Consider the following 26687-nt stretch of genomic DNA (forward strand, 5'->3'; position numbering starts at 1 on the left):
GAGAGCAGGGACTCAAACCCGCCCTCCTTTACTTTGCATTCTGAGACACATTCGCATCACATTTGTACATTATTTTAACTTTCCTGTGCTTTATTCATGCTTCTAGTGGTGGTGGTGGTGGTGGTAGCGGTGATGGTAGTGGTGGTAGAGGTATTTATTTTCGTTATTTCCTACTTTCTTCTTGCTTTAATTGAGGGTGTGTTAAGATAATTGTAATGGTGATGGTGGTGCTGACTGTTGATAATGAAGGTATAATTTTCATCATCTCTAACCAGCACTCTATGTATTTATGTATTCTTCTATTTTATCTATTCATTATTACAATCTTGTGCGTGCGTTCTTGACCTACACCGCCGCCAGACAATTCTTTCTGCAATTCTTCTATTTTCTTTTTTCCGTCGTTGGCTTACCGTAGGTGGTCGGCTTCTGAGTGTTTGGTAACTGTAACAATGATGACGGTAACAACTCACAACCTTTACCTTCTTCAAAATAATAAATAAATAAATAAATAAACGAATAAATAAATAAATAAAAACTTCATTAACTTTGTTTACACTCGTATTACAAATCTCAAAACACGATAATCTTCCATTTTATTCATTCATTGCTTTTAATTCATTCATTTCCCTTGCCATCTCACACTAACACCTTTATAGACAGTTCTTAACCCCCTTAATAACACTCACTAGCTGCTGTGGAATTCAATAATAAACTTTTTTTTTTTTCACACACACATTTTAAAAACTCAAAACATCTCGATATATTTAACTATTTTATCATTCCTTCTATTTCGCACTAGCACCTTTAAGAACAGTCCTTAACCGCCTAACTGACACTCACTCATCACTGTGGAATTCAATAAAAACCCAAGTGGAGAAGGAAAAATCACACGCTTAATTGAGGCACGAGGCAAGGGGGAGGCGAGCCAAGCAGGTGAGGTGAAGTGAGAAAAGGCAAGGTGGCTACACGTGCTTATCTGAACAACGACGTATGTAGAGAAGGAGGAGGAGGAAAAGAATAAAATAAATATAAATGAAAGAAAAGTAAAGTTGGAGGCAATATGCGGTGAGGATGGGGAGGAACAATAGAAGAGGAGGATGAGAAGAAGAACAAGAAGAACAAGAACAAGAAGAACAAGAAGAACAAGAAGAACAAGAACAAGAAGATAAGGATGGTGGTGATGATGATGGTGATGGTGGTGGTAGTGATGGTGACTCGTCTACATGATAAATCGAGGAAGTCAAATGAATAAGCCAAACACGATGACCCTTTTGATAACGAATCCCATGACGTGTGTGTGTGTGTGTGTGTGTGTGTGTGTGTGTGTGTGTGTGTGTGTGTGTGTGTGTGTGTGTGTGTTCTCTTGTCTCCACGCACGAGAATAACCGACTACTACTAGTTATACCAGATGATATTTTACTTTTTTGTTTTAACTAACCACATAGAGAGATTAGCAAACAAACAAACAAAAGCAAAACAAACAAGGACAGAACATAAGAAATCAAACAAAAGCAAACAAACAAACGCTGACTACACACACACACACACACACACACACACACACACACACACACACACACACACACACACACACACGCGCGAACCCACAACCATCCCCACTACCACCCCTACGCCCTTCAGTAACAGGTTCGAGGTTCCTGAGGTCGTCACTCGCTAGGACAAGATTAGAGGCGCCCCTACACCCTTGTGGACGTGCGGCAAGGCAGGCAGGTATCGGGGGAAGTGGCCGTGAGGGAAGGGAGTGTACTGTGTCCCATCCAACCTGCCAAGACTCACGATACCATGAACTCATTCTCGCCTCGCCAAGGTCCTCTTCGTTCTCTGTCTCCGCGTCCCTGTCACCGTCCCCTACGTTATCAGAGGGCCTGGGTGAGATTAAGGTTAAGGACTGGAAGATAAAAGAAAGAGAGGAAAGTAGGCAGAACAGGTGACAGGTTTTTGTGTCCTTGTGCTTTCTCTTCTGTCTGTCCCTGTCTTCGTTCTCTGTGCTGTGAAAATAATAGGGAAAACTGAGTGGTATTAAGGTGGAGGAGAGGGAAGTGAAGAAGGAAGATAGGTACAGGTAAAAATAACATGTTTTATATTTTAAGTTCACTGTCTCTGTGTTCCTGTCTTCGTCCCCTGTGCTATGAAAATAAATAGGAAGGAGTGGTGGAGGATAGAGGATGAGAAAGAGAGGAACACAGATACTGGTAATAGGTAACAACTGAAATACTGAAGAAATATCGACTCATTCTGCATTCATCCAAGTTCTTACGTCTGTGTGTCGCTGTCTCCGTCCTCTGTACCATCAAAATAAAGAGAAACTTCACGATAATAAGAAATGGTAGAGAACAGAGGAAGATTAACGGAGGAAGATCGATAGAAAAGTTAATATTAAGGGGCGATAGAGGATAAAGAAAGAGTGCGAGAAAGGAAGACAGGCTGAGGTAACAGTTTGGCACATTAGCATAAATTTGGTAATGAAATACTGAGGGATTATAATTCAGTTAGTTTAGCATTCACTCAAGGCTGTGTGTCTGTTGCTGTCTCCGTCTTCAATGCTATCAAAATATGAGAAAAGTGGGAGGTATTAATAGGATGCGAGAGAGAGAGAGAGAGAGAGAGAGAGAGAGAGAGAGAGAGAGAGAGAGAGAGAGAGAGAGAGAGAGAGAGAGAGAGATTCAACGCCCCCTTTCTTTTTTTTTTTGTCATATTTCTAAATTTTACGAATATATTTACCACCCGAAAGAGAGAGAGAGAGAGAGAGAGAGAGAGAGAGAGAGAGAGAGAGAGAGAGAGAGAGAGGTAAAGAAGGCTAAGAAACACACTATAACGTTTTAGTAAAGCAAATAAGCACAGAACTACAGCTTGATAATTACTCTTGCATTCATCGAAGGCTTCGTCATTGTAATTCTAGTCTTTCTATAATGAATGTGGGGTTAAATTTAGTAATACCACTGGGAGCTGTTCATTGCGTATGTATGTGTGTATATGTATGTGTGTATGTATGTATGTGTATGTATGTGTCTATCTGCCAACTTATCTATCTACTTATCTGTCTACCTCTTTATCAGTCTCTCTCTCTCTCTCTCTCTCTCTCTCTCTCTCTCTCTCTCTCTCTCTCTCTCTCTCTCTCTCTCTCTCTCTCTCTTTAGAGGCCTTTAAACTCTCTCTCTCTCTCTCTCTCTCTCTCTCTCTCTCTCTCTCTCTCTCTCTCTCTCTCTCTCTCTCTCTCTCTCTCTAGTCAGTAGTGAACTCGCAAGACGGTCATAAGGAGGAGGAGAAGGAGGAGGAGAAGGAGGAGGAGAAGAGGGGAAGAGGAGGGGAAGCAGGGGGAGGGAAGAATGACGCAGGAATGTCAACAGCCAGTTGGGGCAGGGGGAGTTGCTCAGGGAGGAGGGGAGTACTGGATCGGATATATCTGGTTTTGCTTGTGGGGAGGAGAAGGAGGAGGGAGGGAAGGGAGGGGAGAAGTGATTTGATAAGGTCTCTGGGGTGTGAGAGAGAGAGAGAGAGAGAGAGAGAGAGAGAGAGAGAGATGTGCATGGGTGTGGACCGATGAACTGATGGGTCTGTGGGAGGAGGAAGAGGAAGAGGAGGAGGAGGAGGAGGAGGAGGAGGTTGTGATGGTGACAGTGGTGCATTTTTATTAACGTGTAACTTATACTTCCTGCATTGAGGTCCAGGGAAGAAGAAGAAGAAGAAGAAGAAGAAGAAGAAGTAAAGCAGGGGGGCAGGAGGAGGGAGAGAAGGAGGGGGAGAAAAGCGTGTCTCCATTTCATAACTTCACTATTCACGTGTGTGTGTGTGTGTGTGTGTGTGTGTGTGAACTTGAAGGTGATGCAACACTGTGTTTATGTTACAGGGGCGTCACTCTGTCCCGGGGCCGATGATCTTAATAGCTGTCAGTCATGTAGTAGTAACTGTAGTAGTGATAGTAGTAGTAGTAGTAGTAGTAGTAGTAGTGGTAGCAGTTGTGGTTGTTGTGGTTGTAGTAGTAATAGTAGTTGTAGTTGTTGTTGTTGCTGTTGTTGTTGTTGTCGTTGTTGTTGTTTTGTTGTAGTAGTAGGATTATTATTATTATTATTAGTAGTAGTAGTAGTAGTAGTAGTAGTAGTAGTAGTAGTAGTAAATATCTCTCTCTCTAAATAACACTTAATTCCTGTAATCTACACACAAGCACACACCTGGGAGCGGTAAACAAATCCCTCATAACTGGCAACACTGAGGTGGCGTTGGGTAACACTCTCTGTTTACATCCTTCCTCCCCAAAACATACGAGAGCTGACGAAGTGTTTGCTCCTCCATGCATCACAAACACGGACTTTTCGAAATCATAAGACATTAAAAGGGTTTATTACGTGAAATAATTGGTAAATGGCGATAAATATACGTAAATTACTGGAAAATCATGCAGAGTAATGTATAAGACTTAATATAACATGACTAAAATTCAAGTTATATCGTGATCTAACAAACCCTGATTTCAACTTGATTTAATCCTACCTAAACTAAATCTAGACTAACTTAAACCGAGCATATCAAATCTTAACCAAAAGTAACATTTTCAGATTCAAATTTGTTAAACCTAACTTTACATTAACCTGACCTAACATGATCCAGCGCACATCTTACCTGACTTTACATTAACCTGACCTAACATGATTCAGCGCACACCTTACCTGACCTAATGTAACGTAATATTTTCAAGCATAAACTTTACCCGACCAGACTGTACCTCAACCTGACGTAATCTGAAGTAACCTATACCTAACCTAATGTATCATAGCACTATCAAAGACACGTATAACAAGAAAGACCCAAACATTAACTTTCTTTACCTGACATTACCTTAAACTGACGTAAACCTAAGCTAAACCTAACTAAACACTATGGCGTGTAACAAGGAAGATCCAAACTTAAACTTCACCATAACCTGACCTAATCTGAAGTAACCTGTACCTTACCTAACCTATCATAACACTCTCAAAAGCACATGTAAAAAGGAGTACCCAAGCATTAAATTTACCCAACCAAACTTCCCCTAACCAAGCCAAATCTGACAGAACAATTACGTAAACCCAAGATATCATAACACATTCAAAGGCACATGTAACAAGGAACGGACGCAAGCCACGGGATGAATAACACATGACCCGGATCTTAAAAACACCCCTTTACTTCCCAGACCCGCCTTGCTGCTAACCGCGCCATACCGAGTCACCTCTACACTTCGCGAGTAAGTTTCTCTTTCCGCGTCTCCAGGAGGACGTCGCCCGCTGCGCCTCCCCGGCAGAGAATAGCCAAGCATAGCACAAGGCCGGCCACGTGCGGGTGCCTGCTGATGACGCGACGGGAGGAGAGACACGGGCACTTTCTGTATTTATCTATTAATTTATTTCATCTTATTTTATTTTTACTTATTTATCTATTTAATTTTGGTTCAGTCAGCGGTAGGCAAGTTCAGTTTCATTCAGTTAAGAACCACTTCTGCCTTGCCTTGCCTTGGCTTGCCTTGCCTTGCCTTGCCTTGCCTTGCCTTCAGTCTAAAATATCGTTCAGTAAATAGTAACCTTCGCTAATAATGCCTCTTTCTCCATCCCCCTCCACTCCTCCTCTCTCTCTCTCTCTCTCTCTCTCTCTCTCTCTCTCTTCTCTCTCTCTCTCTCTCTCTCTTCTCTCTCTCCCTCTCTCTCTCTTCTCTCTCTCTCTCTCTCTCTCTCTCTATTTTTCCCCGCGGGTGCTGCCTCGCAGTGACTGGTTAGGCAGGTGCCCAACAAAAAATATTCGAGCTTCATCTGTAAGACTTGGCGTGTAAATCTCACGAACGCCAAGGATGTCAGGAGGTGAGCAGCCAAACGGGATTCATGAGGGTGGTAATAGTATCATTGTAGTGGTGGTGATGGTGGTAGTAGTAGTAGTAGTAGTAGTAGTAGTAGTAGTATAGTAGTAGTTAGTATCTTCAATGTCATCTGTAGTCATTCATAAAGGATACATTCACAACGGTGGCGTCCCGAGGTCACCCATGGCACCGTGAATGACGCCCGGTGCCGCCACGTGTCGTCGGGTAGGGAACACCACTGGACTGTGACCTCTGGGGGGGGCCGTTAACGGAGGGGGGGGTGGGTAAGGGAGCGCCTAATCGTAAAATCTTTTAAAATTTCAATGGTCTATTAACTGCTGTTTGACACGACACGGTGTTTTGTTTCCTTTGGTTTGTACAGGTATTAAGACTAGAGACGCCCACCACCACCCCGCCCACGGGACACGTGCCCACACACGGGCGTCCCTCCGGCAGCTGTGCCGCGTGGGAGGCGCGTCGGGCCTTGAGGCAGCTCGTGGAGGAGGGATAACCGTTACGCCACGGGATTCCATGGGACATGCCTCCCGATAGGCTATCAGGGGAAGCGGCGAGGACCGGGGCTGTCAAGAGGCTTCTAGACGATGCTACAATGTCCTCGCGGGTCCGTTTGAGGAGATCAATAACTTTGCACGTCGCTTCCTGGCGCGAAGCCCACCCTCGCCAGGAGGACGTGTCCACGGCATTCACTGGTGTACCCGCTTCCCGCGCTACCCGGGGGCCGAGGGGTGCCAAACCCCAGTGGCGGGGGGGACGGCAGCAGAAACGTGGGCAGGAAAATTCTTCGATGGTGCCAAGGCCGCTCAACATCAACACAGCGCGCGGTGGGGCGGCGCGCGCACGCGTCCCTCCTCCCCTCATACACGCGGCGAGCGATGCCACCAAATCCCTCGCGGAAAAAATATTGGAGTTATCCATCACGTAAGGAAAGACGCAACGGACTGGTTATCACGCCAGTATGAATACGTGGCTCGCCAGGTATTGCACAACATAAACCTCGCATGCCGTGGAGCCCTATCGCGCGGGAATAAATGGTGCCGTGTGTGTGTCAAGTGTTGCATCAGCCACAGGTGTATACTCGCCCGCGCGGCCACCTCCGCTCAGAGCGCCGTGCAACTCAGCCAAGGAGGGACGCACTCACACGGTCCTTCAGAGTTTGGCACCGGCAGGATCATCTATGGAAAACACGGGCTACGTGGAAGACCTTTCCGCCGAGCCTATCCGCCTCACTACCATCAACACGTTTGAAGAGTCGCCGTAAGGCTGCAGAGCACCGTCTGAGCGGCGATATTCTGTCATATTCAATAGTGTCTGCAGTTGCGTCTGGTCGGTTGGTAGCCGCCCCCGCCCCCCGCTGCACAGGTCGTCAGCCCCGCCCCTCCAGGCGGTGAAGGAGAGCACTCACCAGGTCCAGTGAGCCCAAGAGAAGCCCTTCAAGATGCTGTCCATTCTGCGGCCCAACACCTACAAGACCCACCTGCCCCTCCTCCCCCAGGGTGAGTGTGATCATGCTTGTCATGCTGTCTGTCATGATCCCTACTAGTTGTAGCATGTCAGTGAGCGTGACACATCGCTAGTGAGCCCCATAAACTACTGGGCGAGAGAGAGTCCCGCCGCACCGCAGAGCTTCATTAAGTAACTGTCTGATGAGAGGAGAAATCAGTGATGGATCCCACCCGAGTGGCGGCTTGGAGCGGCTAGCGGCCGGTGGGCGGCGCCGCCGCCACACCCTGTCATTACCGCTGCAAGTTGATACTTAGGGAGAGAGAGAGAGAAAAAAAAAAAAAAATGGCGCCAGTCTTGGTGAGCCTGCCCCGCCAGCTGTCTGGTGACCTCGCTCCTCCAAGCACGCTGACGGCTAGTGCTGCGTCAGGGTGAGGGTTGCTGTGCAACGAAGTGCAGCTGCTGCCTCTCGGGGCTCGCGTCCTTGCGTCACGATTAGCACAGGATTGCCAGGCAGGCTGGCGTCACCAGCCAGCGATAAGATGTCATTGCAAACCAGTTTTGTAGCGGGTGGGCGGCCACGTCACTCATTCACTCTTAACTTGAGAGATAGACGGTATCATGGCGACCTGCTGAGTGGACTGTCCTTACCTAACACACTTTCCTTTATCTTGACAGACTTCTACGAGTATCGCGTGTGCGAAGATGAGACGGCGGCCATGCTGCTCGCCAAGCACATCTGGCGACTCCTGAAGAAGGCCCGCAACCGCCTGTTCCAGGTGAGCTGCTTACCTCTTCCATCTCCGCTATCCCCCCCTTCCCCAGCACGTCCTCACGCGGCCTGCCTTGCCGCCGGGTGCAATCGAAGCACGTGTGAGTGACGGTGCGAGATAACACACCGCATATCTGGTGCTGATAGGGCGAGAGTTGACGCGTCCCGGCCGGCGCCTTGAGGCTCATGATTTATGAGCGGGAGGCTGTGGCTGTCATGGCAAGGCAGGTAACTGGCGGCGCGGCAAGGTGAGCGGCTCGGGCCATGAGAACAGGTTAGGTGGGTAGGCGCCGGGGGCAGGGTGGTTGGATACAGAGCAAGGTGTGTGTGTGTGTGTGTGTGTGTGTGTGTGTGTGTGTGTGTGTGTGTTGTAGGACAAACTCGGCCCATTACCGTTTCGTTCTATCTGCTGCACCATAACTGCATTTTCACACGGAAAGAAGAAAAGAGAGAAAAAAAAAAATCAATATTAAACATCTCCCTAATTCTGCCAACTCGCTGCCGAGTTGGCAGCGGGCCGAACCATCACCGTGCGCGGGAAACACGGGAAATGTAAACAAACCGGCCAAACACGAATAATTTTACTTACCTCGTCTTATTTCCTCCGTCAGCTGCCTGGGTGTGAGGGAGGCGCTGCCGGGGTGTCCGTGCTGGTTCCTGCTGACTTCCTGAACCGCCTTTCCCGCGATGTGGTGCGAATGACGGAGGGAGAGCGCCACGGTGTAAGGTAAGACACGATCAGCTATTACCACCTCCTCCTCCTCTTCCTTCCGCCTTCCGTCTGCTGGTTATTGTTTTCCGCCGTCGTATCTAATTTATGTATCTTATTTTGATATAGCAGGAAAAGAAAAAAAAAAGAATAATAATAATAGTTCCACAAATATCGAACCACGAGAGAAAACATCATAAAAAGCAACCAAACAACTGAAATAAATCGTTAGCCATCACATTTCAAACAAACCAACTCAAAGACCTTATATCACCATTAATCATGCAATCAACACCCATTACCTAACACGCACACCTGTTCTCACCTGACAGGGGGTGCACGCTGGTGATTGATTACTTCGACGGTCAGGAGGTGACGAGGGTGGGCAAGATCAAGTGTGACCCCCACCTGCCCTCCGCCTCAATGCTGCACCTCACGCTAACCAGGCTGTCTGAGAACCCTAAGCCTAGCAACCCTCTCCTCAGGTAAGTTGTTTTCTGCTACCTTGTATTGTTTTGTGGTTATCTTCTCTCTCTCTCTCTCTCTCTCTCTCTCTCTCTCTCTCTCTCTCTCTCTCTCTCTCTCTCTCTCTCTCTCTCTCTCTCTCTCTCTCTCTTTGTCGTCTTTTTTCCGCTTCTTTTCTCTTCTTTTTTTCCTTCTTCTTTTCTTCTTCCTCTGATATATCTTTTTTTTTCTTCTCAAGTTACATTCTTCACTGTACCTTGCATTATTTTCACGATCGTCTTTTCTTCTTCACCCCTTATCTTTTTTCTTTCCTCTTCTTAAGTATTTTTTCTCAATATATTATCCTTTTCTCTTTATTGTTGTATCTAAAAGTTTTCTTTGATATTCTTAGTCTCCTTACCCTTCGCTTCTCTTTCGCTCCATCAATCACTCTCTTCTTCACTCCCTCCATGTTTTCCTCTCCATTTACCTCCCTTAAGTCTCTTCCTTAATATTTTTCTCCCCAGTCCTTTCCCTTACTCCTCTCCTGTCTCCCTTCTTTCTCCTACCCTGCATCTCAATTCTCAAGTACTGTACTATATTCAGGTTTAATTTATAGTCTAGTCTCGTCCTGCAATACGTCGTAGTTATGCCTCTTTTAAATCCAGTCTTGTCATGTTTTTACCTCATTTGCATTCCTTCAATTATTCATCTGCACAATCTTCGCCACACAAGGAATGCCAATTAGTTTGTTGGTATTTTTAACCCCTGTGGTGAATTGTATCTTAGTTTTATGATGCGAGTTTGTTTTGTTTCGTGTTCTTCCTGAGGTTGATGTATTGTCGTATCTAATTTCGTGTTTTTTTTCTTTCTTTCTTTTTTTTTTTTAGATGTCAAGCCTAATTGAATTCGCTGTTAGTTTGTTTTACTGATGAATGGTTAGGGGTTCTTGGAGTTTCGTCAGTTTTCATTACGTCTTTTCCTCGTTTCTCTAAAAAATTTTCCTTCTTTCATCACCTTCCTTTGTTATTATTCTTACCCCTTATCTATTTATGTATCAATCTTTTCTTTCTAGTTTACATTCTTATCCATTTCCTCTCACAAACCCATTCTATCTATACTCTTGTCATCTCTCTTATCTAGTAACGTATTTTACCATTTTCCTTTTATCGTTTGACTCTTCCTTCCACGTGTACTCAAATCGTTTCTCTCCTGCAGGATTCTGGGCTTTGGGAGTGACAACGTGATCCACATCAGCCCTGGGTACACGCTAGAGAAGAGGAGGATCAAGGGAAGTCGCAGGGACTCCTCTTGAAAGTATCCATCCCTCTTGATTGTGAAACCCCGGGGACATGTACAGGAGGAGGAGGAAGAGGTGACAGGAGGAGATCTGAGGGATGGAGGATGAAGAGCAAGAGTAATGACAAGACAGAGAGGTAGGAGAAAGATGCAAATGAAGAGAAGAAACCGAGAGACAGACACGGAGGGAAGGATGAAGAAAGGAGAGAAGAGATGAAGGGAGGGTGAGGTGCTGCAAGGTCAGAATCCCTCATTCTTTCCCCCTTCCATCTCTCAGTAAGCAAGAGAGACTTTCCCTTCGCTGCTGGTTTACTGGTTTCCTTTCACTGCTGGTCTCCGCAAGCCACTCTCCAATGTTCAAAGTTAAATGTAATTTCAACTAAGTAGGTTAATTCCTTATAGTCAGGGTGTTCTATTTTTACAGCTTTTTTACACAGCACAATTTTTTATACAGATCTGTCATTGAGCACATTTTATTCTTTGTTTATCTGATTGAATAAATGTTTTTCTGTGAAGGTTTGCGCGTCTGTGTTTTCATTCCTTGGTGGAAATGTTGAGGGATATTCTGGACAATGGTCTTTTTTTTTGGGGGGGGGGGGAAGACGGAGGGGTAGTCATGATTTTTTTTTTTTTTTTTCACACAGGCGGCAATTAAAACATATCATTAGGGTGCTGTTTCTGTCTCGTACTATTAAGGAAAAATGCATGAAAACAGAAAGAGGGACCGTAATCAAGATAGAATGCCTTCTGAAAATAGTAAAAATGCCTGAAGGTGTAATGCATTTTCCTGTGTGAAGTATTATTTTTTTGTAAATTTATGAGAAAGTTCGCTGGCTCTCCCACAAATAATGTGTGTGTGTGTGTGTGTGTGTGTGTGTGTGCCTCAACTGTAAAAGTGAAGGAAAGAATACGAAAAGAAAGGCGAAAGATTAGAAAACGGGTGAAATGTCAAGGGCGTGTGTGTGTGTGTGTGTGTGTGTGTATGTGTGAATAAAACAACCTTTCACTTATAATGCTTTACTCTGCTCTCCAAACCTTTACAAACTATAATTCTACTTACGGCATGAGTTATCAATACACAACACACAGGTGACAAGTGAACGAGATTATCCATACAAGAGACATGGCAGCCCAGACACACCTGCACGGGCCTCATGAGACAGATAAAAGGTAAACATGACTTGCGCCTCTACACTCCATGACAGGAAAAAAGAAAGTAAACAGGAGAAAAATCAATGTCAAATGAACGTAGTGTCTAACAAATCGGACCAATCAGTTTTGTCCAAATTCAAATGATTGGTTCTCTCAGCCAATCAGCCTGCTCTAAATTTAAACCTCCCAACAATCAGTCATGTCTTTTTAAATTCAAACTGGATTCTCATAGCGAATCAGCTTGTTCTAAATTCAAACTCAATTCTTGCAACCAATCATCTAAATTTAACTATAGACTCACTCAGCCAGTCATGTCTCTCTGAATTAAAACAATAGATTCTTTCAGCCAATAAAATTCCAGTCATTTCACATCACTTCACAGATCCATGGGTCACTTCACTGTCCATTCACTTTGGCAGTTTTAAGATTCAGTGCATTTTATTTTTTGAAGAGCTCTAATCACTCTACCGCCTCTTCACTTCTGCACTCATAAAATCCACAATCTTTCTCGTTGGATCTAATCACTCAGCTGTCACTTAACTGTGCCAATAACCAAATGCAGCGTCTTTTATCGTCTCTTTTCATATGTTCCCCCTACAGACATTTAGAACACAGAACCGTAAACTTTCGCCCACACAAACATTCACAACAAGACGACTATTTTTAAGGCAAGATCAGTCTGTCAACCTCAGTCTATGTGTTAATTCAAAAGCATTATCTATCATAAGCTATGGAGAGACGCTGTACAGTGTAGTGTGGAAAGAGAGAGAGAGAGAGAGAGAGAGAGAGAGACTGACACCTGCCTCTATCCTACCTTCCCTTTAACTTCCCTTCCCTCTATTTGGTTTCTTTCACTCACTCTTTCTGTCCCATTAAGAAGAAAAGGAAGGGAAAAGGAGAGCTTAATTTCACCAACGCATCTATCTATAAATGCTAAAAGAAATGTAAGATATGTTTTCTCTTGGGAAATAAAAAAAAAGGTTGAAATTATAAAGCAACTGCGTAGGATTGTTAAAGTTCAATATTTCTATTTTCTCTGTCTCAATTCTCTCTCTCTCTCTCTCTCTCTCTCTCTCTCTCTCTCTCTCTCTCTCTCTCTCTCTCTCTCTGGGAATACAGTTATAATAATACACTCGCCTCTCACATAATTTTCCTCTCCTTCACTCCTCCACCACCCCTTCCTCCTCCTCCTCCTCCTCCTCCTCCTCCTCCTCCTCCTCCTCCTCCTCCTCCTTCTCCTCCTCCTCCTACATCTCCCTCACCTCAATAACCTCCATATTCACTAAGGACAACTTCCACGTCCTTGATCAGCAGACGTACGCGGCTCACCAGCACGGGACCGCTACCTACGTACGTACACACACCTGTCTCACCTGTCCATCAGCCTCCATTACGTCCGTGTGTTACAGAAGGTCAGTCCGTTTTCTCTCAGCTCAGGGGTCGGTCACTTGCTTGCTTTGGGGGCGGGGGGAGGTTCGCTGGGTCTACTGCGCAGTTTTGTTTCTGACTCTGCGCTTTTTTTTTTGATGAGCTGCAGCAGGAGGTGGTGAAGGTGGTGGTGGTGGTGGTGGTGGTTGTGATGGTGGTGGTAGTGGAGGAGGAGGAAGAGGAAGACTGTGAAGGTGTTGGCAAATGAGTAGGAGAATTGAAGGAGTAGAACGAATTAAAGGAGGAGGAGGAGAAGGACGAGGAGGATGGGAGTGGAGGTGATGTAAGAAAATGAGAAGAAATAAAGGAATAAGATAAAAATAAAGGAGAGAGAGAGAGAGAGAGAGAGAGAGAGAGAGAGAGAGAGAGAGAGAGAGAGAGAGAGAGAGAGAGAGAGAGAGAGAGAGAGACGATGGTGAAGAAGGAAAATAATGACCAGAGAAGAGATAAACAACGATTTAAAGAAAAAAAAACAGAACCGGACAAAACAAGACGAAAAAAACAATAAATAAAGAGAAAAGGATAAGAAAAAAAGAAAAAGGAAACAGAGAGAGAGGGACACAAGGAACATAATGAAAACATGAAAGGAAACAGCAATAAAATATGAAAAAAACAAGGGTAAGAGAAAAGAAAAAAACAAGAAACTAATCAACAGAAAAACAGGATAGAAAAGATAACGGAAGAGAGAGAGAGAGAGAGAGAGAGAGAGAGAGAGAGAGAGAGAGAGAGAGAGAGAGAGAGAGAGAGAGAGAGAGAGAGAGAGAGAGAGAGAGAAAACACAAAGAACAAAAACGTAAATACAAATGAAACGAACAAGGAACTAATCAGCAGAAAATATGATAGTAAAAGATAACGAAATATACATAGAGAAAGAAAAAAAAATGAAAGACAGGCGGAAAAAAAAAGAACACGAAGAAGGACAAGAACAAGAACACAAATCGGAGGAGGAGGACAAGGGCGTGATTACATTGTGCCGTAGGTTGTCCAGTAGGAGATGTTGAGGACGAAGAAAGCGAAGGGGAAGAAGCCACGGGAGAACTTGTCAATGTAGAGAGCAATATCCTTCCCCGTGCAGCGGTGGACTACATACTGAGGCACGCCGGGACTGTGGGACCTCATACGACTCCTGCTGCGACTCCTGGCTCTGGTGCGCGAGTGTGAGTACCCGTTGAGTCTCCCATCATCCGACTGGTGAAAGAAAACGGGGAGTTATTAGAGAAAATGGGGAATTATTAGAGAAAATGGGTATGAATTCAGTATCCCATCATCCGACGAGGGGAGAGAAAACGAGGAGTTATTAAAGAAAATGGTGAATTATTTTAGATGAAAAAGTGAAACTGGGGAATGATTCGAGAGAAATAGAGAATAATTAAAAAAAAAAATAGGAAAGGAGAGAAAAAGGGGAATACTTTGACAAAATGGGAGGGAAAGAGAATGGGGAATAATAAGAGAAAATGAGGAATAATTCAAGAAAATGGGAAATGAAACTGTGTGATAAATTATATGAGCATTTTTATGATTTATGTGTAATTTTTAAGGTATTTATAGGTGCGTATAGGCGAGAATGATGAGTTAGAATTAATTATGATACTTTTTTTTCAGTGCCGGTGAGGAAAGGTGAAAAATACTGCGTTTGAGTGAAATACGATGAATCTTCAGTTTATTTACGCATTTTTCGCCACTTTTTAGGTAAGAATGGGTGAGAAATAATGCATTAGAGACTCAAATATAACACCTATCCTATTCTTTGTTTGTTTTATCTCTCTGTATTTGCAAGGAAGAAAAAGGAAGAAATAATACGTTCGAAACTCAAGTATAACACATTTTCTATTTGTTTATGCTTACTTCCGCCACTAACAGGAAGCAAAAAAATGAAAATAACTCGTTCATGACTCATTTACAATATTCTTTTTGTACCTATGTGTTTTTTTTATTTGTTAGACAGAAAATGTGGAAATAATGCGTAATAAATTCAAATATGACGTCATTTCCTTTTGCTTCAGTCTATTCCGCAAGTGACAGGAATGGAAGGAGAAAAATCTAACGAAAACTGGTTAGACATCATTATTTGTAATGTATGTTATCTCTCTGTAAAGTGGACTAAAACTAGGCTAAGAGATACAAAAAGTTGAAGGATGCAAAAACCAACCTATTTTCTTCCCCAAAAAAAAGTAGGAAAGGAGTTATAGTATTTTTTTCGATGTCGCTCCCATTGCTTACACTGATTACACCTTACTGAAATTAAGGTTAGTGGTACGACAACCTTGAGTGGTATCAGTGATTGCATAGAGCCACTCGACAGCTCTTATCAAAAGTTATCTACATGAAAAGAGAGAGAGAGAGAGAGAGAGAGAGAGAGAGAGAGAGAGAGAGAGAGAGAGAGAGAGAGAGAGAGAGAGAGAGAGAGAGAGAGAGAGAGAAAGAGAAAACCTAGCCTCGCCTGATAATGGAGCGGCGTGGAGCGTGGACATGTTTTTCCTTCATTAGAATAGGAAAGAGTTTAATTAGAACGCGTGGGAATAATGGCAAGGAATCTTAAAACTAATACCAGAGAGAGAGAGAGAGAGAGAGAGAGAGAGAGAGAGAAATCAGTGCGTCAGACAGAATCGAACACCTCACCTTCTTCTCGTCCAGGTCAGTGAGGTCCTCCACTGAGTAGCCAGTCATGTCCTTGCTGAGCGGCTCGGCGTCCATGAAGTAGTTGACCAGCCCGAACTGCAGCAAGGAGGCGAAGACGAACACGGTGCAGGAGGACATCCACACGTCAATGGCCTTGATGTAGGACACGGGCGGCAGGGACGACTGGGACTGCTGGTTTTGAGTGGCTGGGGAGAAACGGGTGGGAGGCTCCTTGACTTGCTTGGGGTAGAGGCATTTAGCTAGAATGTTATGGTTAGAGGCATTTAGCTAGAATGTTATGGTTAGAGGCATTTAGGTGGAATGCTATGGCTAGAGGCATTTAACTAAAATGTTATGGTTTGAGGCGTTTAGGTGTTTGGGATTTATGTTAAGGGAGTTTGGTTGAGTATTGAGTACATGTTATGAGTCAAGGTGAATGGTGATTCAAGGTGAAGGTGAGTACTGAAGAAAGTCATGAGTAGAGTAATAAAGCTGGGATATAAGTACCTGTAATTGGAGTGTTTTAAGTACCTGTATTTACCTGAGATGTTATGAGTCGCTGCGAATGTTGTGATTACTGGCAGAATGTTATAAGTTATTGAGTTAGGAAATGAGGTATATATATTTAGCTAGAATGTTATGAATACGCATCAGCTAAACTGTTCGGTATGTGTGGACGATACTGCTGGTCTGCTAACATGAGACAATTGGAAGCAAGCAGATACTCCGGGGAACGAATAGCGAATTAACCCTTTCACTGCTTAACAAATATTTCCCTTTAATACCTATATCTTATTAAACACTATTTTTGTGCTAAGTTCTTGTAAATATTTCTGTCACATAAAAAGGCAAAACTAACCTGATTTTTCTTTCTCTTTTCTTTCCTATGTCTCTACATAAACCATTTTCACGGAGCTACGAGGGTTAAGGAAGGATGACTATAGCAGTAAAAGAGTTAGCAAAAGAATAACAAACACTTTAAAATGCTTAGATGGCTTGTAGTGCTGAGACAGGTGTACGTAATCAGCCCTGTGAGCTTAAATAGACCGATATCTTGCCATTTAACTACAAAAACAAGACATCCTAAAAACCAGTCATCTCATCAACTAGCCAGCCATTCAGTCATTCACGTTTCGACGAGAGGATAAATATAGACCAAGAAGCAAAAATTTGAATAAGTTAATAGCATATGTCAGATTGTCCATTGGTAATACTTAGACATTTACTGACTTACAATCACACACACACGCAGAGACACACAGACAGACAGACAGTTGCACAATGGGACATGCAAAGAGGATAACGCGAAGACTTAGAGCGCCAATCAGACGGACAAACAGACAGACAGACAAGGCAATGCGAAGTCCTAGAGCGCCATGGATAGGCCACCTTGAAGTGTGCATGTCAGGGGCGCGAGATGAAGCCCTGCATGACGTGCCACTGCTATAAATGAACTCTCAAGGATACCCACCATGCATTACCGACCTTGGCCTTCCAGATAAGGACTCGTTATATCAAAGTGAGATATGATGTTTTTAATGCCTCTGTATTGCTTCATTGTGTATTTTCTCACATTTTTTTTGTCTATCTTTTTACTTATTTCACATCGTATCAGAGTTTATTGGCCAACAGAAGATAATTATTTTATCGAACTTCATCTCAGAATTACTTAAGTAAGTATTTTCCCTCGTATTTATTTATTAATTTATTTTACATTATATAAAAGTTTATTATCCAAAGGTAAATCATTTGTCGTGGAACATTTTGAACAAGAATCAAATGAGTATCCACTATAATTCGCTCCTTGACAAAGGTATGTACAGATTTACTAACACTCGTACTCCGAAGAATAAAATTATCGTACGCCAATAACAAAAAGTAGCGTTGTATTGCCGCATCACCTACGAATAAAAATCAAATGAGAGTCCAAACACGTACAGGAAATCAAGGTATCATATTTTACAAGGCTGAATCAAAGAAGAGTAAGACGCGTGCTATAAATAAACGTCCACGTACCCAGAGTCAGCAGGGAGGTGACGCCGAGTGTGACGCGAGCTGGAATGGCTTCAGGCTTGATCCAGAAGGAGATCCAGGACATGACCACTGTGATGGCCGAGGGCACGTACGTGTGGAACAGGTGATACCCGAGGCGCCGCCGCAGGTTGAAGACCACCGCCAGGCACGTGAAGTTTCCTGGGAAAAAATGGTAGGTAGATGAGTATATAAGTAGTATTAGTAATAGTAGTAGTAATAGTAGTAGTAGTAGTAGTAGTAGTAGTAGTAGTAGTAGTAGTAGTAGTAGTAGTAGTAGTAGTAGTAGTAATGATAAAAGTTATAATAAATAAATAAATAAATAGATAAGCAGATAAAACAGATGTGCAACTCTAAGAGGGCAATGCATTAAAGTGTAAAAACAGTGCGCAGTATTGCAGTCAATAAAAAAGTTCGAAAGCTTGCCGATAGAGGGCAGTGTTAAACTAAATGGTTAATGAATTTGTCACGAGAGGGTAGCACAGTCAACAAAGTAGTTCGTAAGACTGCCGACAGAGGACGCAGTTAACCATTACATCATTCACATGTATGTCGATGGCGGAAGCACTTCTCTGATGCTTAATCGTTCACCTCTGAGTTTCCTGTTCCTGTGCAGCAAACAAGCATCTCGTAATAAGAGTCCATTATACTGAGTCCTGTATTCTCAAACGCTTCGTTCTCCCATCAGGACTGTTTTCAAAGGTCACACGGATGACTAGCCCGGCTTTAATAAGTGTTTTCCAAGCTGATGATGCAGAACTCTTGTTAAACTCTCAATAGTCACAAAAACTCCCTTGAAAACCCCCAATAATTTTTACTGGGGAATTAAAACATAAGGAAATAAGGGAAGCTGCAAGAATCCGTCAGGTATACACGTGGCAGTCACTGTAAAAGTAAACAATTAGATGTAAGAAATAAGACGACATGTTTAGGATACAGTCCAGTGATAACAAGTAATCAAGAGAGCTTTGGACAAGTGTGTTAACAGACGACCTCACAGACCCAGACCCAACACACACAGACACCCCCCTACACCCAACACACACAGACCACCCCCCACACCCAACACACACAGACCCCCCCTACCCCCAACACACACAGACACTCCCTACACCCAACACACACAGACCACCCCCTACACCCAACACACACAGACCACCCCCCACACCCAACACACACAGACCCCCCCCCTACCCCCAACACACACACCTGTGGAGTACGTCAGCGTGCAGTCCTCCGTGTTGTTTCTGGAGATGTCGAGCTGCGGCAGTTCGATGTCAGGGTTCACCACCAGAGGGTCGGTCTCGTTCCATTTAAACACCAGGTCGTGAGTCGTGTGGGACACTGCGACCACCACAAGCATCACCATCATTATTACCAGCATCACCACGTCTAACTTTTTATCAACATAGCTCTCTACACCATTATTCTCTTCCCCGTTATTGTTATATCATCACCAACATTGTCACTAGAAATATCATTACTATCTCCATCATCATTACCATTCATTACCATTATTTTTACTATCATTATCATTACCTCTACCACCCCCATCACCATTACTCTATTCATCCCTCATCACCATTACTGCTATTATCGCTACTATTTTCACTACCATCTCCATCACCGTGACTCGTTGCGCCCCTCATCTACCATTATTATCACTACTAGTGCGTACTACCATCATTTCTCATTACTATATAATAAAGATGATTTACTTACAGCTTTCAATCATCATGGAGCAGATCTGGGTGTCGTGTGGGTAAGCTTCAAACTTCATGGCACAGGACAGCACAAGAGTGAGCCTGAGGAGCAAACAAATTAATAAACATAAGTCTATCGGGAAGAAACTAATAAAAAGATTCAGAAAAAAAAGAAAACATGCAAATCAAAAGAGTAAGCCTGAGAAAGAAATGATTTAATAAACATATGTATCGTAAAGAAACTAACAAATGATACAGGAAGAAAAAAAAAAAGTTAACTCGACTCATTTTAAGGGTGAAGTGTCTTTTTGAGTGTATAATAATAAGTGTTTTCAAGTTTTTGGGTTTCTTTTGAGTCTGAGTAAAACTTTGGATATTCTAAGTCGGTTTTCGGATGTTATTATGGTGTTTCGAATAAAGTTTGCATGTTTTAAGTCGGTTTACAAGTTTGTGGATTGTTTTGAGTAGGTTTTCAAATGTCTCTAGAGTGTTTTGAGTAGGTTTTGGATGTTTCAAGTCGATTTTCGGATGTTTTTAGAGCGTTTCCCTGCACGCTCACTTAGCCATGTAGAGAAGCGTCTTGTCGTGGTACAGCCAGAGGTAATGGTTGGGCACGGACATCTCGTGGAAGGTCACTTTCTTGGCGTTCTTGAAGAAACAATCTGGCCGCCAAATGTTCTGCAGCCACTCCACGTCCAGGATGCGGTACTCCTCCGTCATGTTCTCCGGCAGGCGCAGACGGTGGTCCCTCCAGCTCTGCGCCAGGAAGATGTCGGCCACGTAAGTCTGCCAAGAGAAAACAGTAGAAATAGAGAGTTAGTTATCCGCATAATCCGCTTTCAGTTTCAGATTACAAGTTTTAATGCTTTCTCTTGGTTCGATGAGTTGTGCTTTTGCAGTCTTGTTATTCTTTCATATTCTCCTTATCAACTTTTTCTCTTGCTATTGTTGCTAGTTTACTCATTTGTTCATCTCCATTTAATTCATAATTTGTTTTCAATATCAGATAACAAGTCTGAATACTCTCTCTCTCTTGGTTAGATGAACTGTACTTTTACAGTCTTGTCACTCTTTCATATTCTCCTTATCAACCTTTTTTTCCCTTACCCTTGCTAGTTTACTCATTTGTTTATCTCTAATTCACTCTTTGTTCCACAGATTAATTTGTATTCATTTGTGAAGTGGCAGGACAGTAAAGGCTGACTAAAAAACATTCTGGAGTTGGTGATCGCCTTGGCTTGGCTGGTAAAGGTGTTGGATCCGCTTTTCCTTTGAGTATTCTGCATTCTATTCCTTGGTGTTCATTCACAGGTCTCATCCATTATAAAATACCACTCACAGCTAAGTTATCCCGTCTTCAGATAAGTTTCTCAGTGTTTCATTTATTATTATCGTATGTTCTTACTACTGTTGCTAGCTTATTACCCTGTGAATCAAAGTCTCGTCAAATATCTCTCAAAGCAAAGTTATTCCACCTTCACATTAATTTCTCAGTGCTCCAGCGTGATACCCGAGAGAGTGGAAGGGGTCGTGACAATAACTTTCTCATTAACGTATGTTCTTACAATTACTAGTAACTTATTTCCCTGTTTATTAATTTACTCGTCTGTCTCTCACTATAGATTCAGTCATCACAATTGTTTTCTCATTATCTTCTTACAATTACTGTCAACTTTCATTAACTCATCTGCCTCTCTTACCATTGACTCCTCGTTGATGGAGTCTACGGAGAGCACAGTGACATGGAAGTACACAATGGTGGCCTGCCCCTCGTACTTGGGAGGTCTGTTCTTGTCGTATTTCTTGAGCTCGAGTGGCAAGATGTCGTGAAGCACCAGGCCTGTTTGCGCGCGGACTCTGAAACGTAAACGAGAAGGAATATCATCCTCTGTATGTTATCCTCTGTAACATAAACAAGTTGTATTATCCTCTGTGTATTATCCTCTGTATTATTCACTGCATATTATCCCCTAAAATATAAACAAGGTACATTATCCACGTACAATCTCCGCCCCAGCAAATGTTTGAAATGTTTATAACGCCTAATTCTTTGTCTACTATACCATTGAATAAATTTAATAGATACCGTTCAAAACTTACATTTTCTTGGAGATTTTTAACGGTAACGATGGTAATTTACGGACGAAAACACGAGCTGGAGCATTTTGAGCGACTTTTACCTCGGAAGGGATTACTCAAAATGTTTATAAACTCCTTGTTCTGTCTACCATATTTGTTGAAGAAGCTCAACAGACACCGCTCCTAATCAACATTTTCTTGAATATTTGTAACGGTGACTGGTAATTTTGGACAAAGGCGAAGTGAAGCATTTTGAACGCCGTTTACCCCGGAAAGGATTATTCTTATTATCGTACCGTTCTCCCTACCGGCAGTAATCCATCCTCCCTGCGTGAGTCAGTAACCAGCTTAGGGGAGACGTAATTAGATTTGGCGACAGCGAAGGAACACGCACTCTCTTTGTTTTACACTAGACAATAAAAAAAGAAAAAAAAGAAAAAGAGAAAACAACGACACAAAGAAGATAACGAAAGGAGCTAAGATGAAGTCTAGTTGGTGGAGATGACAAAGATAGACTCGAACAAGTGGTAATGTATCTTAACCAAGGATTTCACCATTAAGCAAGAGAGGCAGTAAAGAATGGACCAATGGTAATACTCAATAGAGAAGTGGAGGATTGTTGGGGGCCTCACCTAATGCTCTCCTCCCGCGCGTTCTCCCAAAACCTGTTCTCATCCTCGAAGTCATAAGTTGGAAGGTTAGCCTCGAATTCAATCATCACGTGGTAGGAGGAGCGACACACTGCCTGTCCGAACTCTTGCAGCTGTTCCCGAGGGTCTGACTGAAGCGGGGCCTCGTCACCAGGAGGCCCTGAGGTGCCGCACACCTCGTTGGAGGAGCACCCCGCCTCTTCATTCCCCTCCAGGCGGTACACATCGAAGCCACTGTCCTTGTCGTAGCTCTTCTGGAGGCGCGAGGTGAGGTCATTGAGGTGGTAGGCCTGGTAGCACGTCGGGTAGAGGCGCGCGCAGTGGTCCAGCACAGAGTCGCTAAGAGTGATGAGGTGCGACTTGACCTCCGCGCTGCGTGTGGTGTTGATGGCCTCCTGCTCCGACGGGATGACGCTGTAGAGAGCCAGGCCGCCCTGCACCACTGCCAGGTAGTCCAGGAGGTGCCTCAGCCGCTCCAGGACCAAGCTGTAGCCTTCATAATTGACGCTCTTCAAATTGACGTAGACGACCAGCTGACGCAGAGGGTTGGTCGCCTCCTTCATGAGATCGTCGACGCTGTAGTGGTCAGTCAGCTGCAGTTTGACGTGTCGCGTGCAGCCTCGGATTGTCTCTATCACCGCGTCGTCCGCCATGGTTCCAAGGATCACTAAGTTACGGTCTGGGTGAGTGTTCTCGCCTTGCGGCGCCTCCGTCCGTGTGAGGATGTCCTCATGTCCCTGGTCAGTCAACGCGAAACCTCCGTGGAACTTGTTGCGGAACTTGCGATTCTTGCTGTGTCGCAGCAGCGGGAAAGTTGGGTACGTGTCCGGCAGAAGGGGCCTCGAGTTCTTGCCAGGCATAAGGCTCCCGGACACCTGGTTGTACAGCTCCTCCGCGTGGCTCCTCTGGTGATCGAACCCTAGTACTTTATGTCCCTTGGCCTTGGTGCGCCGCGGGTAGTTTCCCACCAGCGGGGACAGCATGTTGGTCATCAGGTCCCCGGTGTTGGCCTTGGATCCGCGAGTCTTCTCCGAGGACAGTAAGAATGGGTGGAACTTCCCAATGAGGCCGCGCAGCACCCCGGGGGACGGCTGGCGCGGCCGCTGGAAGGATGGAATGAAGGGGCCGAAAGGGAGCTTGGAAGGGATGAAGGCTGGCACAGTTCCATTCTTTCCATTCTCATCTTCCTCCTCCTCCTTTTCCTCCACTTCCTCGGTGCCTTCCGTCGTATCTTCATACTCTGTTTCCTCTTCGTCTTCCTCTCTCTCAAGAGGCCCACTTGCTTCCTCTGCTTCCGCCGTGCTGTAACGTGGTTTTATGGTGATGTAGGAGGTAGTGGGGATGGGGGTGGTGGGAGTGGTAGTAGTGGTGGTAGTTGTAGTGGTAGCAGGAGTGGTAGTGGTAGTAGTAGTTGAAGTAGTAGGTGGAGGAGTTGGACGTGGTGTTGTAGTAGTAGTCGTAGTGGTAGTAGTGGGAATTGTGGTGGTAGTGGGAGTCGTGGTAGTAGTAGTAGTAGTAGTAGTAGTAGTAGTAGTAGTAGCAGTAGTAGTAGAGGTAGTTGTAGTGGGGGTTGTGGTGGTGGTGACAGGTGGTGGGGTTGAGGGAGGGGACTGGACCTGCGTGAGGGGAGTCATGGAGGTCGTCACGGGAGCCTCCAGGTGGTTGGTCAGCTCCTCCCTGTGTGCTGAAGTCAGGTCGTTGGGCATAGTGTCTCCATCACCTTGTAGCGGAGGGAAGTAGGAGGCCAAGGACGTTTCCCATAAGTCCTCCCCTTCCACTAACATCACTCCCTCCTCGCCTTCCTCACTTATCTCGTCCCCCTCTTGATCATCTCCTTCAGCGCTGTCCTCCTGGATATAGCCCTTGAAGTTCATTTTCCTGACGAAGGTTTCAGAAGGAGGGTTTTTGCTCACGAATTTCGGCTTCGCGATCCTCCTGACTAAGAACTTCGGAATGTTGGATCTGGAGGTGCTGTGACTCTTCCCCCCGTGCCTCCTGCTTGCGGGGGGCCCTTCTCCCTCCCTTCTACCACCTTTCTCGACCCTCCCGGCGGAGCTAAGACGGTTAAACTCTTCCTCCATGGTCTCCTGTCTCTGCTCCCAAGGATATTTCACCCCCGTGGAGAGGAAGTTATCCAGATCCACCGAGGTGTTAGTTTGTGCCTGTTTGTGCCTGCGGTGGCGGACTCTCCTGGTGTGGGCGTCGTGTAGGTAGGCGCCAGAGAGGGACCTGTGCCTCTTCACGCCTCCCTCGCCACTCACCAGCATCGTGTCTCGCTTCACCACGCTGATCACTACTCGCTCCACATTCTCCTCTAGCACCACCTCGCTCACGTTCCTCGTCGGGGACGTCACAGATGTGGCACTCCCGTTTTCTTTTATCTCAGTACCTCCTTCACCTCTTCTAAGGAAATGGTCACCTGATTGCTCATAACCACTGCGTATTAGTCTTTGTACCTCTCTCTCCTCCTCCCTCGCCTCTTTGGCCGTGTTAGGACAGTCCTTGGGGGCGAGACAGTCCTTCACCGCCACAGCCTGCACCACCTCGACCCCCGCGACGCTGCAAAAGAGCAAAGTGAGGTTATTCCTGGGTCAAGGCCCGAGACATGCAACTTCTTGAACACACTTCACATTACTTTGACCTTTGACCTCTCATGACCCAGGATAACCTCATTTTGCTGCGCTGGGAAGTTGCACGTGCTAAATACGCCTCTCATATAAGCAAAACCACAACTGGGAGGCGCAGAAATAAAAGGGAGGGTAATAAAAGGATAAATTTTAAGACCCTTTCTCTCATCAGCGGCACCAAAACACTACACAGCAGGATGGTGATGGCAGTGTGATGGGCGTTCGGAGGGGAGAGGTGGGGAGTGGAGCGGCAGGGCGGCTGAGGGAGGTGGGCTGGGAAGCTGTGAGTCCTGGAAAGCTTCGGCAACCCAGCCCAACCGTCTGGCTTAGTATTTTCTCACGTAATTATGTGTTAGGAAGCCATAGAAAGCCACCTTCACGTTTAGGAAAGATAAATACACAAACGAGTGCCAGAGAGAGACAGACAGAGAGAGAGAGAGAGAGAGAGAGAGAGAGAGAGAGAGAGAGAGAGAGAGAGAGAGAGAGAGAGAGAGAGTCAGTACTTACCCAGCATTATCCTGAAGGGGAGGCAGAGCCAGAAGGAGCCAAAAGAGACACAAGGTTCGTAGGACCCAAGTGCAGGCCGCTGTAGGAACTTCCGACGTCCTGCAGGAAAACGCCATTAAAAATTATTCGACCTTAATGATGAAAAGAAGCCTATTTTGAATATCCTAAAGAAATTTATCCCATAATTTTCACATTTATTCCATTATTCAAGAGAAAAATACAAAAATATAAAAGTTAACTATTGAAATTATTACCTATAACATAATAAAAATTCAATTATCGATGCTTTGAACAGTTTAAAGAAACCGAGTTCATCATTTTAGTGTTTATTCAATTACTTAAGACAAAAACAGTAACAAATAACAGATAGATATAGAACTTATTGATCTTAAAGAAAACGAAAAATAGCAACGTTGTTCATTTTCATTTGTCCTCGAAAAAAAAGTATATAAAGAAAAATGTTTAAACTCACCAAGCCATATTTTTTTATTTTCTTGAGGATTTTTGGTGCTTATATCAACACCACCAACACACACACATATATATATGATATATACACACACCCACACGCACGCACACACGCACACACTTCTGCGTGGTGAGGGCGGCGGTGTCACGTCACCATTCTGGTCCTGGAGTCACCATCTGGCAGCATGGTGACTCATGGCGACGCGGGAAGGACCTTTGAGCGTCACCACTTGGACTGGAAACTCATACTAGACTCGTAATCTCGTAACCTCCTTGTCCTGGTGAGATTCGGATCGCCACTTAGGGTGTAGGGTGAGAGTGAGCGTGCTTGTGTGTGCTTGTCTGTGGCGCGAAATGCTGTTTTAGGGTGTTTTAGAGTAAATGAGATATGTTTTAGAGTACGTTAGGATATTTCAGGGTATTTTAAGGTGTCTAAGAGTGACGTGGAGGTCTTTCAGTAGTAGTAGAAGTAGTAGTAGTAGTAGTAGTAGGGTGACGAGTTAGTAAAGGTGAGGTAGAGGTCTTGGTAGTGTTAGCTGTAGTAGTAGTGGTGATAGCAGCAGTAGTTGTAGTAGTAGTGATAATAGGGTGAAGAGGGATGACACACAAGTTACGTTTCACCACGAGTTAACGTGCTCATCACCACCTCTGATCCACCACTGAGCCTACCTGACCCACCAAGCCACCCACAGACACACACACGTACACACACCCACTACTCTCCCCCTCTGTCTCCACACCCACCTCGACTATACGGCTTCCACCACCACCACCTCCGCCACCACCAAGTCCACCACCACTCCACCACACTCTCACTCATTTTCCTTCGACCACACACCACCGCACACCACCACAGAGTCCAACACCTCGAGAAACCCCAGAAAAATCAAAGA

At 44.6% G+C, this 26687-nt stretch overlaps 2 protein-coding genes across 4 annotated transcripts; one reads left to right on the plus strand and one right to left on the minus strand.

Annotated features, from left to right (window-relative positions):
- The first annotated feature begins 6921 nt into the window (after positions 1–6921).
- On the plus strand, positions 6922–11049 carry LOC135109773 (protein charybde-like). Its single transcript, XM_064021392.1, has 5 exons — positions 6922–7359; positions 7985–8085; positions 8690–8805; positions 9120–9272; positions 10450–11049. Exons 1-5 carry the CDS (start codon positions 7302–7304, stop codon positions 10544–10546), a joined length of 525 nt encoding a protein of 174 aa, XP_063877462.1. The 5' UTR covers positions 6922–7301; the 3' UTR covers positions 10547–11049.
- A 1926-nt stretch (positions 11050–12975) lies between these two features.
- On the minus strand, positions 12976–26507 carry LOC135109771 (uncharacterized). Of its 3 annotated transcripts, none has more exons than XM_064021388.1 (11): positions 26402–26457; positions 25799–26072; positions 25327–25425; positions 22175–24751; positions 21164–21320; positions 20023–20249; positions 19483–19565; positions 18970–19104; positions 17746–17922; positions 15730–15935; positions 12976–14298 (listed from the first exon to the last, which is right to left on the minus strand). In XM_064021388.1, the coding sequence occupies exons 2-11, from the start codon at positions 25804–25806 to the stop codon at positions 14074–14076; spliced, it is 3894 nt and encodes a 1297-aa protein (XP_063877458.1). In that variant the 5' UTR covers positions 25807–26072; positions 26402–26457; the 3' UTR covers positions 12976–14073. The 3 variants fall into 3 exon arrangements, with proteins under 3 accessions (XP_063877458.1, XP_063877457.1, XP_063877456.1); XM_064021387.1 differs by having other exon boundaries at positions 25799–26151; positions 26402–26438; XM_064021386.1 differs by having other exon boundaries at positions 25799–26507.
- Positions 26508–26687: the final 180 nt, after the last annotated feature.

Source organism: Scylla paramamosain, chromosome 19, assembly GCF_035594125.1.
Source record: "Scylla paramamosain isolate STU-SP2022 chromosome 19, ASM3559412v1, whole genome shotgun sequence".
Classification (NCBI taxonomy): Eukaryota; Metazoa; Arthropoda; class Malacostraca; order Decapoda; family Portunidae; genus Scylla; species Scylla paramamosain.

Coding starts and splice junctions, on each gene's coding strand:
- LOC135109773 (XM_064021392.1), top strand. CDS start 7,302: ATGCTGTCCATTCTGCGGCCCAACACCTACAAGACCCACCTGCCCCTC. Junction 8,086..8,689: donor CCCGCAACCGCCTGTTCCAG/GTGAGCTGCTTA, acceptor TTCCTCCGTCAG/CTGCCTGGGTGTGAGGGAGG. Junction 8,806..9,119: donor GGAGAGCGCCACGGTGTAAG/GTAAGACACGAT, acceptor CTCACCTGACAG/GGGGTGCACGCTGGTGATTG.
- LOC135109771 (XM_064021386.1), bottom strand. Junction 21,321..22,174: donor GCGCGGGAGGAGAGCATTAG/GTGAGGCCCCCA, acceptor TTTACGTTTCAG/AGTCCGCGCGCAAACAGGCC. Junction 19,105..19,482: donor CTCCATGATGATTGAAAGCT/GTAAGTAAATCA, acceptor TGGTGGTCGCAG/TGTCCCACACGACTCACGAC.